The sequence below is a fragment of the Gymnoscopelus braueri genome (assembly GCF_963280865.1).
Source record: "Gymnoscopelus braueri genome assembly, chromosome: 8".
Taxonomy (NCBI): domain Eukaryota; kingdom Metazoa; phylum Chordata; class Actinopteri; order Myctophiformes; family Myctophidae; genus Gymnoscopelus; species Gymnoscopelus braueri.
In genome coordinates, this window is record NC_137609.1 from 33430018 (window position 1) to 33444685 (window position 14668).

Consider the following 14668-nt stretch of genomic DNA (forward strand, 5'->3'; position numbering starts at 1 on the left):
GATAATATTCCTAAATTTTTACTTTTCCCCCAAAATTTGTCTTTGAAAATAGCAGATCTGGGTCAGAGACTTAGAGTCATGTGGCTTCTTTTGGGCTCGTTTTCATAGACCTGGTTGCTTATTTCTCTCGCACAATCTGGCAACGCTGCTACACACTCCGATTGTTTCGCTCTTGTAAATATGTTGTAAATATGTATGTTCAAAAACTACTGTTAATGCTTTAAAACGTTGTCGAGTTTGGCGGAAAATCATGTTTAATTGTCAGATGTCTGATGGTTAGTTAGTAGCCCATAGATTTGTATATGAGGAATTAATTATGCAATCAATCAATGAAAAATAAGCACAAAGGGGGAAATATCCCCATTTTACATTTTGTTGTGTAATGGATGTTATATACTGTAATCACTTAATTAAATATTACACAATCTGCTGCTCCTATTCTAATATCTGACTGGTTTTGCGTAAAAGAACTGAGTGTTCTAGATGTTAATTATTGAACTTGAATGTAGAGGAGAAGTGAAGCGTAGACTGCATCACTGGTTCACAAACTTTTTAGCTTGAGACCCAAAAAAGAAATGGACCCTGGACCCAAGCTAGTGAATATAGCAGATCTACAAGCTCACAACAAGTCTATGCTACGGTTTGCTACCATTGTGAGCTTGTAGATCGTCTATTTGCACTACTTCTTAAACATGTGTTTTCTAATTTATGCAATTTCTTTGATTTTCTTTTCATTTATTCATGAAGCTCTATTGAAAAATCACTGAATTTGTTTTTGATTCATGAAAATATATTTTTTTATTTTATTTATCTAAAGTTTTTTTGGAAAATGTTTTGACACAATGATAATTTAAAAAAAAAATGTAGCAAAGAAAAAATAAAGGTATGTTTACTCACGACCCATAAAAATGTGTCCGCGACCCACAAATGGGTCCCGACCCAGTGTTTGAGAAACAGTGCTGTAGTGTAGACTGTAGAGAACAGCCTCTCCCCCACTCTGAAATACAATCCCCCCCTGCTTCTCTTGTGTAATGTGTGCATGTGTGCGTGCGTGTGTGTGCGTGCGTGCGTGCGTGCATTTGTGTGTATCCCGTCTCCCATCCCATTTCCTTTATGTATCCCTCCTCCTTTATCTGGCCCCCCTCCTCCCCCCCCAAGCCCCTCCTGTATCTCTGCTGCTCTCCTGTCCTCCGTTTCCCTCATGATGATGATGATGACAAAATGAATTTGCATATGTTTTTCCCGGAGAACACTCATTAGAATGCATACACTGGTAGCCTTCAAGTCTCCTGAGCAGGCTGGCGTTCTGTCATTAATACCTCTTCTTGATGCAGAATGGGGCAGGGACAGTCACGGCATCACAGACAGCATGTGGTTGTGATTGGCATTCGAAATCAGTGTGTCTGTCCCATGCTTAATCCAGGCATAAAGGAATAAATGATGCGTCAGCCATTTCCTTTGTTTCTAGTTACGAGCATAATAGGAATAGGCCTATATTATATATTTATCTGGAAAATATGTAATTTAGGCCTACTCGATATTTCCCAAATAAATATGTATAAATTCCATGGATAAACAACTTGTGCGGTATATTTAAGTTCCACCATGAAACAGAAAGGAACGCCACCACACGCGAGCGTGCACGCGCGCACGCACGCCCACACGCCATTAAACGTAATACATTTTAGAAAGCATTATGTCATTTATTTTTGCTGGCAGTCACTGTCATTGCTCCCATATTAAATTCGCTACGATTATTTGTCATTGAGTTGGAGTGTAAAACTTATATTATTATCTCTGTCTGTCTGTCTGTCTTATTTGACAATTTATCAATTTTTTTGCCAATGTTTGACCAGTTTGTATAGTATAGTTTGCTGATTAGCCTACTTTTGATGCAATAATGGGGGTCCCGACCCACAGGTTGAGAACCCCTGGGCTAAACCAACCTGGCCATATAAGATGTGCTGAAATAAACATCCCTAAATTGTTTTTTTTTTCATATAAAAACGGACATATAGGCATAACTTAAAATATAGCCCATTCCATACAAAATCACAGAACATTTGAATAAACACATGCATAGATTATGAAAAATACCATTAATAGCATTCCTTGCAGACAAAGTGACAGTATTTGTGACAACAAGATAGAGAGAAAAAATATATGATAAATCCCTATGTTTTTAATCTTTATGGAAACTGGTGTAAAGCAATATAGATTAGATGCTAATTAGAGAGGACACAGCATTGATCAACCAAGTCTGAGTTGGCAGTCAAATGTTTAAAAAAAAATCCAATATGCTGCTTTTCCACTAGTAAGAAACATGCCTATAGGATTACTAGCAATGGCCTACTTAAACTTTATTGGAGAAAGAACTTTTTCCATTTCATTATTATTATTATGTTTTATGTCAGAGAAGTTTGAGTTCACAGTTTTATTTGAACCAAATATAACAACATCAAATTGGCTCTTGTTCATCGGTTGGAAGGGTTAGGCTTTATAACCTTCAAATTAAGAGCATATGCATACAGTGTGGATGGGCACTCATAGCCTACTCCCTAATAATCAACGATGATGATGACGACACATAGTTACAGTTGTCTAAATAGTCTCAATAAGCCATGAAAAGCTATCAGTGTGCTTAAAAGAAAAATAATACTATACTATCTATAGTCATTAACGTTATAAATGTGTTACACAATCCTCTATGCAAGCTGGTACAAGCTGGCCTATTCTCATTATAGCAGTGGAAAAACCTATTTGATGGATACAAACAAACAAACAAAGATACACATTTTGCTTGCTCATGGGCCATGGAATGTAAACCCAAGGCCAAAATTGTTTAACCACTTGAACCCCAGCATCGGTATTGTGGGGAAAGCTTTAGCTGAAAATAGCAGATCGACAGGCTCACAATGTAGGGCGTGGGTGGCATTGTGAGCTTGTCGATCGGCTATTTTCAGCGAAAGCTTTCCCCACAATAACAGAAAAGACACTAGTATTGAGTATTGAGGGACTCCGGTTACCCATATGGGGTTTAAGTGGTTAAAAACGAATGCAAGCTGTCTCTACATAGGCTATCACAATATTTTTGGGATTCAAATCATTGCCAAATTATGTAAACATTCACATTGGACAGGTCCCCAATGTGCTCAAATCAGATTTAGCATTCACTCTCCAGATTACATTTTCAAAAACACGATCTTCTTATTTTATGTAATCAAAGTACTAATTACAATGGCTGAGGTGAATGGACAATAGTGTTGGTTGATGGTATGGGGAAACGCCCACCAACACACTCCCATCACAGTCGTACAAGTGGTTTTGTCACCAGGCGCTCCACTCTACATGGTCTCATTCATGTACTCCTTGCCTACTGTACTACACTGGGGCTCTCCATAGCAGTGAATTCAATACTATGGCAAAACACTCACTACTACTAGCACCAACGTGCTGCTTTGGAGCGATTTGTTTTCGTATCCACGCGCCCCCGAAAAGCTAAATGACGTTTCACAAAGGCGAGCCAATGGCGCCTCGTGTTCTATTAGAACAATGAAAAGCGTCCGTCCAATCGCGCGGGCGCTACTGCGTGTTGCCATGTCCGCTTATTATAAGCGATTTTGGGCTTGTTTCAGAAGTGTAGTTGCTTATTTGGGCTTGTTTCCTAATGTTGTTTTTAAACCAGTGGTTCTCAAACATTTTCATGTTAAGAACCCCCAGATGAATATGTATTTGTCCAAGGACCCCCATCTGAAAATATTTCGTGCCAGGGAGTCAAGAGGATGGGACCCCCACACAAGATTTGGGTTGTTAAAGAATGTTTCAAAGAATATTCCCAAATTGCCTTTTTTTTCTCCTCAAGATTCTTTTTGAAAATAATGCAATTTTGTTGCTATTGAAAATAGCAGATCTACAAGCTCACAACGCGTCGCGTCTTGTGAGCTTGTAAATCGAGCCAAGTCTTCGCTTCTTTTGGGCTTGTTTTCATAGACATGGGTTGCTTCTTTCTCTCGCACAATCTGGCAAGTACTGGCGCTACTCGGGGCGCCGGCCAATGGGACGCGAGCCCCACCGGGAGTAACGTTAGAGAGTCTGGGGCTGAAGACACTGCGTACCGCTGCTGTTTGTTCTCTCACACAGCCATTGCAGAGCAGCATTGAGATACACACAGAACATTACACCTAGTGGTAAGTATATCCCATAAACCAGACAATCCAAATAAGTGTCGCGATCAGGATGAAAACGGCGATAACATTCTTGAAAAATCTTAGTCACGCGTTTATCTAACTCAAACGTAATGGCTTTTGCAGTTTCGATTTTTTTCGTTTTGACGAAACGTCAAAAAAAAAGAGAGAAAATGATTAATTTCGCTAAGCAGATACATGACTCCGACTGACTGGGGAGTGTGGACGAGGGAGCTTTGTTAAAATGGCAACTATTCAACGGCTCTGGTCAAAATGTCGCTTTTTGTAAATAAGAATTATTTTTAATATTGTGGTCATATGTTTTGCACAGTATCGTGGCGAATCGCGTGGTAGTTATCGTGTAAAAAATAAGGGAATTTCGAGCGGACAACTGGGTACAGCGCTCAACACGGTTAGCTAACTTACAATGCTAGCCATTGGCATTGCAGTGTATATTGCGAGGCTGAACGCCTGTATAATGGTGAACACTGGGGAAAAGCATGGGAATTTAGATAAATGTGAAACGTGGGGAAAAAGACACAACATCTCCGAATAAATACATAGGTTGAGTTGTTTGAGCTAAATGACAAGTAAAAACGATGGAGAAAAAAAATCCCCGTGAATCTGCGCTTTACTGTAATGGCTGACTGTATTCGCATAGGAAACAAGACAGTCGAGGCGAACGGCAGAGGCGCAGTTGCGGTCCAACTTTTTCTAACCGGGTTTTCTAACGAAACGAATGACAAACTATGAAATGTAATAACAGAGAAAAAAAGTTCAATCTTTCATCATCGCAACGATGCCATCGTGTTATTTTTCCGATGATTTTAAAGTGTCGAAATCGCAGTTTGAAAAGAGGTGGGTCCGCCGCAGGTCGCTCTGCCCTCTATTGCAGTGAGCCGCTGACACAAAGACAAGGAGCCATATTCTCCATGTTAGTGGATGAAGACAAGCGGCCATTCCGCGCTCATAGGAACCAACTCACTACAACACAAGCCCAATGTATTACTATACAACACGGTCAGTGCAATGGGATTCTACCGGGGAAATTTGTTGTCAGCGTCGCGGGCGTTTTGGACGTGTTTGTCGATTTAAAAACCGAACATGAAGGCGGAAGGAGACATTTGAGGGGGACTTTCTTTCACGAAGAAGCCTTTCTCCCAAAATGGAAGAAGAAATATTGCCGTCGTGTTTGACCTCCTTTTTCCTCAACGAGAAGCCTATGCGCCATTGCTATAGTTCAGACTCCACACGTTACTTGCGAGTTGCAATAGCGGTTAACGGTGGATATGGAGTTATTATGAAATATGCCGAATTTTGATCGGATTTGAAAAAAAATATTGACTTTGTACTCTACTGAAAGGAAAGATGATTCGTCAAGATTTGCTGATCACGTAATAAGAAATTAAGAGTTTTATTGTTTTTTTTTAAATAAACACATTTGTAACGTCTCTTTGTAATTCTTTTTGCTTTATCAAACGTTTACTGAAGCAAAAGTTATGCACATTCACAATGCTGTTGCTTTATTTATAATACTTTGGGGTTTTTAAACATTATTGCCGAGAGAAGTCATCCCAAGTAATTTGTGCTCTACTCTTGAACTTAATAAACTTTTATAGTGTAGCGCAGTGAAAGTGACTTTAACGGCTCGCTTTATGTTCTAGTTATGAGGAAACTGTTACAATAGAAGTACTAGTAATTTTCCTAGTGAAAATGTGTCGTCATGTCTGAAACGATGATCTTAAGGGTTGACAGCCAGTGACCACTGAGGCTTATTAAGAAGGCATTCCACGTTATGATGATAGAAAAGGAAAACAACAATGACAAGATGGTCGTTTTCATAACATATTTTCCATCGGACCCTCCAGAACCGGATGTGTTTATTTAATGGTCTATGTTTAACTAACTGTAGTGGTTTGACAGTGGGGAGGGGAGATCAAATTGTAGGCCATAGTCCATTAATAGTGGATACTGGATACATGATCTACTTTGGTGCACATCTGAACATGTGCTGTAGGCTTTATGATAAATACATTTTACATGTGGGGGTAACAATGCTTCAATAAAAAAATAAACTTGAACCTGAAAGGGTCCTCTTATGTTGTAAATTAATAATAGTGAGGAGTACAGTATAGTTGGACACAAAAGCACATAACTCAAATAAAGTGTATATAAATGAGCAATCCAGTTCTATCTACATATTCAACCCTAAATAAGACTTAAGAATAATAAGAATAGGTATGATGATTGTAATTATATTACTTGATTGACATTTTATTAAAAATAGCCATATTTGTTTTTAAGGTACTGATTATCAAGATGGGTAAAGATAAAGATCCAACCAAGCCGAGGGGGAAGATGTCCTCTTATGCCTACTTTGTTCAGACCTGTCGGGGGGAACACAAGAAAAAGCACCCAGAAGCATCAGTCAACTTTGCAGAGTTTTCCAAGAAGTGCTCAGAGAGATGGAAGGTAGGAAGAGTGAGGAAGCCTGTCATGGGCTAGTTTGTACAGACGTGTCACCTTTTCCCTTGCTATCTAAATTGTAGACTACATAATATGGGATCATTGCAGCTACATATGCCAACATACAGTATGTTATGCAGTGAGAAGTTACACAAATTTGAATTTATTTTTGTTTGGATGTCACAGCTCCATATGCCGAAGGTAATTAATTGCATGAATCTTGTGCTTGGCAATCTGAATCATGCAATTCAGATTGTTATACTGTCCTTGTGGATTCTAGAAGCATATTTTTGTAGATATCCCAAATTGCATACTGTACAAGTAGATCATTGCACACCTGATGTAGCTAGTAGGATACATCTACTATTAGACTAAATCATGGGTATTCTGCATGGAGTGCCTTAATTGTCATGTTGTATGCCTTTCAGACCATGTCTCCCAAGGAGAAGGGCAAGTTTGAGGACCTTGCCAAACTGGACAAGGTGCGATATGAGAGGGAGATGACCGGTTGGATTCCACCCAAGGGAGAGAAGAAGAAGCGTTTCAAGGACCCCAATGCCCCCAAGAGACCCCCGTGAGTCCAGCTGTCAACATTTCCTTTTGACTGAGCCTCATCTACAATGCAAGAGGCTGTTTTAAACACTTAAAACCTAAATACTTTGAACCGGGTTCTATCCTTTTTTCCCCCCTCTACACCATATCGCTTTGCCTAAATAGTGGTGCTTTGCGAGCTTGATCTACTGTTCTCGTCAAAAGTTTATCTATTTTCACCAAATGTTTGCATATTGCGGCATGCCCAGAATGGGGACGCTAGGGTTCATGTTGTTAGGTTGTGACAAGTGACAGCTGCTGCTACAGCCCCGCTCACTATTCTTGCCCTTTTCTTCAGATCTGCCTTCTTCGTCTTCTGCGCGGAGTACCGCCCCAAGCTCAAACTGGAGACCCCTGGTCTGACCATTGGAGATGTTGCCAAGAGGATGGGAGAGATGTGGAACGGCACCTCATCAGAGGATAGGGTGCCCTTTGAGAAGAAGGCCGCTAAACTGAAGGAGAAGTATGAGAAGGTAAATAAATGGTTGACATGGTCTTGGATAGTGTCACTCTGCATTCAGTGTATTGATGCCAAGGAGCTGTAAAACATACACATGGTTTAAGTTGTTAAGACACACTTGTTTTTGGAAAGTAGGATAGTGGGCAGTGTTAGTATAGAATAACTTATATTTCATTCCCTCACCACAGGAGGTTGCAATTTACCGTGCCAAGGGCAAACCAGGCAGTGCACCAGCTGCGAAAGCCCCAGCCAAGGTGGTGGAGAAGAAGATGGATGATGATGACGACGATGAGGATGATGACGAAGATGAGGATGAAGACGACGATGATGACGAGTAGATACCGTTACATATTGTGCTCAGTTCCTTGTTTATAAAGCATTTAATCCACTTGTACACACTTCACTTAATGGATAAAAAAAAAAGAGTATGTTGGGGGAAAAAAAACATAAAATGAAAAGGCTGTGTATATCAGTTATTTTTAAGCTGTACAGTTGTTTTTTTCTCCGTTTTTGTATAGTTAACACTACAAAAGTAACGTGTCTGTATCTTTCTGCCAGTCTTATATTTTCCAGTGGTAGTTCCTAGACCACTATCCCACCTGGTACAGTTGAAGGGGTTTTAGAATGGCCCAGGGACAGGTGGGCTTACCGTATTTACCCTAGCTAGAGGTGCACAGCACAAAAAAACTTTTGAGTTCAGTCTGAGTGTGTCTTTTCCCTGTGTTCTTTTTTTCATGGCATATATCAAAATTGACGTATTCAACTTAATGTTCTTTTGAGTACCACTGTTATTTCAAAAAGAAAAAAAAATGCCTTGTTTATTGTTGGAATTTAAATTGCTTATGATGTCAATAAACATTTTGTAATAAATCTCTTTTTCATTTTGTTTTAAAGGCAGGACTAAATTAGTTTTGTTTTCCAAAGGTTTCACGATACATGTTTTTGATTAAATGGGTCTGCACAGTGAAAGACAAATGGAAGTTTCATGATAAAATCATGTTGGCGTGCGAATTGCAGCAACCATGAACTGTCACTTGATAGGGGTGTGTGGTGGTGGTGGTGGTGGGGGGGGGGTTTACTGTAGGCACCTAGCAGGGGTCTTCAATGTTTTTCAGGCCAAGGACCCCTTAGCTGAGAGAGAGATGAAGCAGGGACCCCCACTACATAATGGATTCATGTTGTGTTTCAGACATTTAACAACTTAGAACCTCAATACTTTGTAAACTTGACCTTTTGGCCTGGTACTTGGTCCACTGTTTTTTTCCCCTGTAGACTAAACCTCTTTGCCGAAAATAGCCGATCAAGCTCTGAGCTTGTAGATCTGCAATTTTACGGCTAATGTCCCCCCCCCAGAATAGGGATGCTAGGGCTCAAGTGGTTAATGTAGAAAATATAGAAAATATATAAAAGTCCCTATCACACAAAGATTTAGATACCCCCTGCAGTATCTCTGAGGACCTCCTAGGGGTCCCGGACCCTCTATTGAAGACTCACGAAATAATTGTAGAAATCTTGCAATGACGATATGTTTCAAAACATGTTGGGTGTAGGGCATCGTTCTGGCAAAGAATGTTCTTATTTGTTTTTTATGTCTGCAATAAGAGGTGAAATGTCTGGGAGATGTTATTACTGTTTTGCCCGAATACCAAAACACTCGCCCTAAAACAGTCGCCCTGTGGCAAATTCGGCGGTATTCACCTGGTATTCCTAAACCAACGTAACCTCAGTAAAGTAAACTGTCTAAACCCAACCTTATTCCTAAAAGTAACCTCAGTAAAACTAGCTAAACCTAACCTTATTCCTAACCTTATCCTTAGTAAAACAAATACAAGAATACAAGAACCGCTGGTCCGCGAAAGAAATGGGGGCGAGCGTGTTTTGGGGCGAGTCCTCCTGTTACCCTTTTGCCCACCATGTCCCGTGAAGGTGTTCTGAGTGAACACAGCCCAAATTGTACTTCGCCGTATGACTGTCGCTTGCGCGAAACCGACGCACGCTCACAACCATGGACGTATTGTTCACAACGCGCCGTGAGCTTGTAGATCAGCTATTTTCGGCCAGCGACACCGTCGTACGATGGAGTGGAAATGGGGGTGAGCCCGGGGGTGGGCGGGGCTGTGTAATGTTCATCAAAACAGTCTATCAAGAGCGGCAAACAGCGTTGCCATGTCGGCTTATTATAAGCGACTTTGGGCTTCTTTTTCTGTAAAGTTGCTTGTAAATATTGGTAGTTGCAGTTTTTTTGGGCTTGTTTGTGTTGTTTAAACCAGTGGTTCTCAAACATTTTCATTCATATTAATATGTATTTGTCCGCAGACCCTCCATCTGAAAATATTTCCGATATTGTGAGCTTGTCGGCTACCTATTTTCAAAAAGCCGTGTCGCTTCTTTTGGGCTTGTTTTCTTAGACCACCTGGCTGCTTATTTCTCTCGCGGAATATGGCAACGCTGGCGAGGGATGGCAGGTAATGATAACGACGACAACATTAATAGGCTATCGTGGTTATTTCTTTTGCATGTAATTGACATTACTGATTTGTGGAGTCTGATGCTGGTCCAGAAACCAAAGCGTGACACTACCTTCTCGGCTCTCTCAGTCTCAGGATTGAGAAGATTGCAGATTTGATAGATTTTTGCGTTTAATGACATAATATCCACAAAAAAAAGTTATGTCAACCGTAGGCCTACTAACGGTAGGTTATATTTTTGTTGCCATTGCATGAGACGTTAACGTAGTATTAGGTATTTTACCACAGGATAAAGAAATGTCATTTCAGCATATAGCCTCGGTCCCTCGGCTTATTCATTCATAAATCATACAGTAGAGCTGAACGGTCAGTCCCGCCGGTCAGGTCAGCGCTCTGCAACTTTTTCTAAGGAACTGACAACCAGACCAGTGATGGCAGATGTCATGTAGCCTACTCACATTTTTTACTTGAGTAAAAGTATCAATACCGCCATAGAAATACTCCGTTACAAGTAAAAGTCTGGTATTCAGAATTTACTTTAGTAAAAGTACAAAAATAGTTGGCATCAAAATATACGTAGCCTAAAGTAGCCTACCAAAAGTAAACGTAGGCCTACTGATTATGCAGAAGGTCAAGTTTTCAAAATGTATAACAATCTTTTGAAAATAGCAGATCTACAAGCTCACAACAGTAGCAATGTGACGCGCTGCGAGCTTGTAGGTCACAGCGCTAGGTCACAGGAAATATATTATAGAGCATAAAGTGGTTAATAATATGAATGTTTAGTAATAAAACTCTACATTTACGAAGTCACTTTAGAAACTAAAGTTTTCAAATAATTGTAGTGGAGTAAAAGTAAAAGTAGCCTACAATATTTTCCTCAGAGATGTAGTGGAGTAGAAGTAAAAGTATAGAAAATTGGAAATAGGCTACTCCAGTAAAGTAAAAGTACCTGAAAGTTGTACTTAAATACAGTACTTGAGTAAATGTACTTAGTTACTTTCCACCACTGAAAATAGACTATTATTATTTTTTTCCACGTTAAGTAAATGAACACGTGGCCTTACAGAGCAGCAGAGTGCATATAGGAATCTACTCTTCTGTAAACAGTCTTGTCAAATGATGTCTATATATAGCCTATCTCTCATGACGAAATCACTGGTCATTCTGGATTTCTGTCCCAGGGTAGCGTTCTAGAGCTAGAGCACTGTTTCCCAATCAGTGGGTCGGGACTCATGTTAGACCAGTTTGTATGGGTCACGAGTAAATGTCCCCCTTTTTAATTTAGTACATTAAAAAATAATAATGTATATATATATTATCCCAAAAAATCACAACTTTTCATCAATTAAAAACAATTCCATTAGATGAAATCAAAAAATCTAATAATTTCCATTAAAAAAAAAAAAAAAAAACGTTTTCGCGCCACGTTGTGAGCTTGTAGATCTGCTGTTTTCACTAGTTTGGGTCCCGGGCAAACGTTTAATTTCTCTTTTGGGTCTCGAGCAAAAACGTTTAGGAAGCACTGAGCTAGAGGGATCATACAGTAGTCTACAAGTCATGTTACATGACCATTTTGAAGACACACTGATGGGCAATTTATTTTAACAATAGGGCCTACCTTCACTCATCATGTAGGCTATTGATTTAGGTATAGGCCATGTTTTAAAAATAGCTCACCTCTAAGCTATAAGGTCAAGAGGTTAAGGACCTAGTTTGACATCTGCCTAACAGTCAGCATTTGCATTTGACTTTGTAGAGAAACGTCCAGAATGTAGAACCTGTCAAAGTAGCCTACAGTGTATTTGAACAATAAGTGGATGAGTTTTTGAGTTATGTACTTTTAGGCTGAGTAAATGAGCAGCAAATGACCATGGTGCTATTTCCCACCCTTTCTTCAGAAATGCCTGGCCCTGGTCAATTTCAAATGTGAGAGCCCAGGCCTATCCATTACAGATGTTGCTAGAAAACTGAAAGAGATGAGAAGAAGACTGCTGAACCTAAAGAGAAATACGAGATGGTGCATTAATATTAAAATGTTGTTTTATCATTTTTGTTGGTGTGTGAGTGCGTGTGTGTGCGTGTGCGTGTGCGTGTGCGTGTGCGTGTGCGTGTGCGTGTGCGTGTGTGTGTGTGTGTGTGTGTGTGTGAGTCGATATGTACTCCCTGTATTGATGCTAGAATGCTTTGGAACAGTTGGGTGAGTATTAGTGTCAGCGACATATTTTGGGGTGATTTTATTATTTGTGTTTATCTGAATAAGAAAATGATCAACATAAACCTGTTTCTATCTTTAACTGTTCCTGAGCTGTAATCAATTTTCTTTTACCCTGACCCCCAACCTTTTGAAAGGTACAGTCTAGACCACACTTTCACTACAGTTTTTGAGTTTGTAAAGTGTTTAGTTTCTTATGATAATGTTAGTGGTTAGGCAGGGGTTGATTTGTTAAAAGCAGATCAGTTGTCAGCTGATATAACAGTTGTCCAAACTCCAATAACCACAGGAACCCTCGCGTCACCGTCACCATTCTGGGCATGTCATAACAGGCGAACATTTGGTTCAAATAACAGATCTACAATCTCACAATGTGTCACAACGCGGTGCGTTGTGAGCTTGTAGATTGGAATTGAGATTTGGTGTAGAGGGACAAAAGGTGAGGACCAAGTACAGACCCTGTTCAACGAAGTATATAGGGTTTAACTACTTAAACCCCAGCATCGGTATTGTGGGGAAAGCATTCGCTGAAAATAGCAGATCGACAAGCTCACAATGCAACGCGTTGCGTCGCCTTGCGAGCTTGTCGATCTGCTATTTTCAGCAAAAGCTTTCCCCACAATAACAGAAAACAGGAAATACACTAGTATTGAGCGCTGCAGGACTCCCGTTACACCCATATGGGGTTTAAGTGGTTAAGTTGTTAAATTTGACAACCACTGCAGGATGAAGGATTAGATCAGTGGTTCTCAACATGGGGTCCAGGGACCCTGTGGTTTCCTTGAGGGGTCTCCAAATGGAACCCTACAGGTCTGTGTAGCTGGTCTGTTACACATGCTGACAATTTTACCATTGAGCTAATAGAGAGCCTGCCTGCTTGAATCTTGTGTCAGATCCTGTGTCTAGGTGAGATATGACCTTTGACACGATCTAAATGTCTCAATAGAAGAGCAGGGAGACAAAATACAATCACCCCTATTGTATACGTTATATTGTGTTAACATACTCTACCATACAGATTGGACAAAATTACATTTTATCAATTAAAAAAGATACATAGTGCCGCTTTAAATGAGCAGTAGCAGTAATGCTCTGCAGACATCATTTTTGATCATCTATTCCTTCCACTATGCAGTGGTAAACAAAAACGTACAAAACACCTTACTTTAGTGTGACACTGTCATACAACAAGTTATAAAATAGGGCATTCATTTATGAAAAAAAAACGTTGAAGGTGAAATATGGAGCTGCAAGGTTTCTGCCTGACTTTTGAATTTTTCATATTCTTTCTTTCATTCTCTAATTGCAAATGTATCTTCTGGTCCTGGTTAAAATGCTGTTGATGATGTGTCTTATTCAGTTCAGATGACCAAGCTTGATGAGCTGAGCTAATGATGTAACATACAGTATGACTCATTTGTATGTGTTTATGCATGTCTGCTTTTGCCGGAATGCAAACAAGATGTGCGTTCAGTCTTCTTGCCTAGTAGAGGTGCATTAAGTTGTAATTTCACGTCCTCTCCATGTCAATGCACATTGCTGACTTCCTGTTTTATTTAGATACAGCTTCCTCTCTCTCCCCCCCTCTCTCTCTCTCCCCCCCTCTCTCTCTCTACCCAACTCTCTCTCTCTCTCTCTCCTCTCTCTCTCTCCTCTCTCTCTCTCTGTCCCATTCAGGATGAAAAGAGTCCATTTATATAAGAAGGATTATAAAACCCAGTGACATAAGGATATACTGGGTATATAAATACACTCAACTACTGTATACATACAGTGCTGTAAATCAGTGGTTCTCAAACATTTTCATGTCAAGGACCCTTACATTTATATGTATTTGGCTGCACACCCCCATTTGAAAAGATTTTATGCCAGGTTTTTGTCAAGTTTTGTCAATATTCATCAATATTTGTCAACATTGTTCAAAAGTTGCAGATCTACAAGCTCACAGCGTGGTACATCGTGATTCGTTGTGAGCTTGTAGATGGGCTATTGAGTATAAAATAGGGTCAACGTGGTTAAACTGTTCCTCCTTTAGCTGGGGACCTTCTGAAACCCCCTCAAAGACCCATGGGGCCACTTTGAGAATCACTGCTATAAATCACCAGAGCTCAAACCAAAATAATGTACATGATGCTCTGACTACATACAACAGTGGAGCTTACCACCTCTTAAGCCTGATTCTTCTTTGATACAGTGTGTGTGCGTGCGTGCGTGTGCGCACGCGCGCGTGTGTGTGTGTGATATTTCTAACTTACGTAGCCTCTGTCTGCATACGGCTGCAGTA

At 40.1% G+C, this 14668-nt stretch overlaps 1 protein-coding gene across 2 annotated transcripts; it reads left to right on the forward strand.

Moving 5' to 3' along the window:
- The first annotated feature begins 4092 nt into the window (after window positions 1-4092).
- On the forward strand, window positions 4093-8571 carry hmgb1a (high mobility group box 1a). Of its 2 annotated transcripts, none has more exons than XM_080435623.1 (5): window positions 4093-4187; window positions 6489-6656; window positions 7079-7224; window positions 7540-7714; window positions 7890-8571. In XM_080435623.1, the coding sequence occupies exons 2-5, from the start codon at window positions 6504-6506 to the stop codon at window positions 8037-8039; spliced, it is 624 nt and encodes a 207-aa protein (XP_080291749.1). In that variant the 5' UTR covers window positions 4093-4187; window positions 6489-6503; the 3' UTR covers window positions 8040-8571. The 2 variants fall into 2 exon arrangements, with proteins under 2 accessions (XP_080291749.1, XP_080291748.1); XM_080435622.1 differs by lacking the exon at window positions 4093-4187 and adding an exon at window positions 5187-5204.
- The last annotated feature ends 6097 nt before the right edge of the window (window positions 8572-14668 follow it).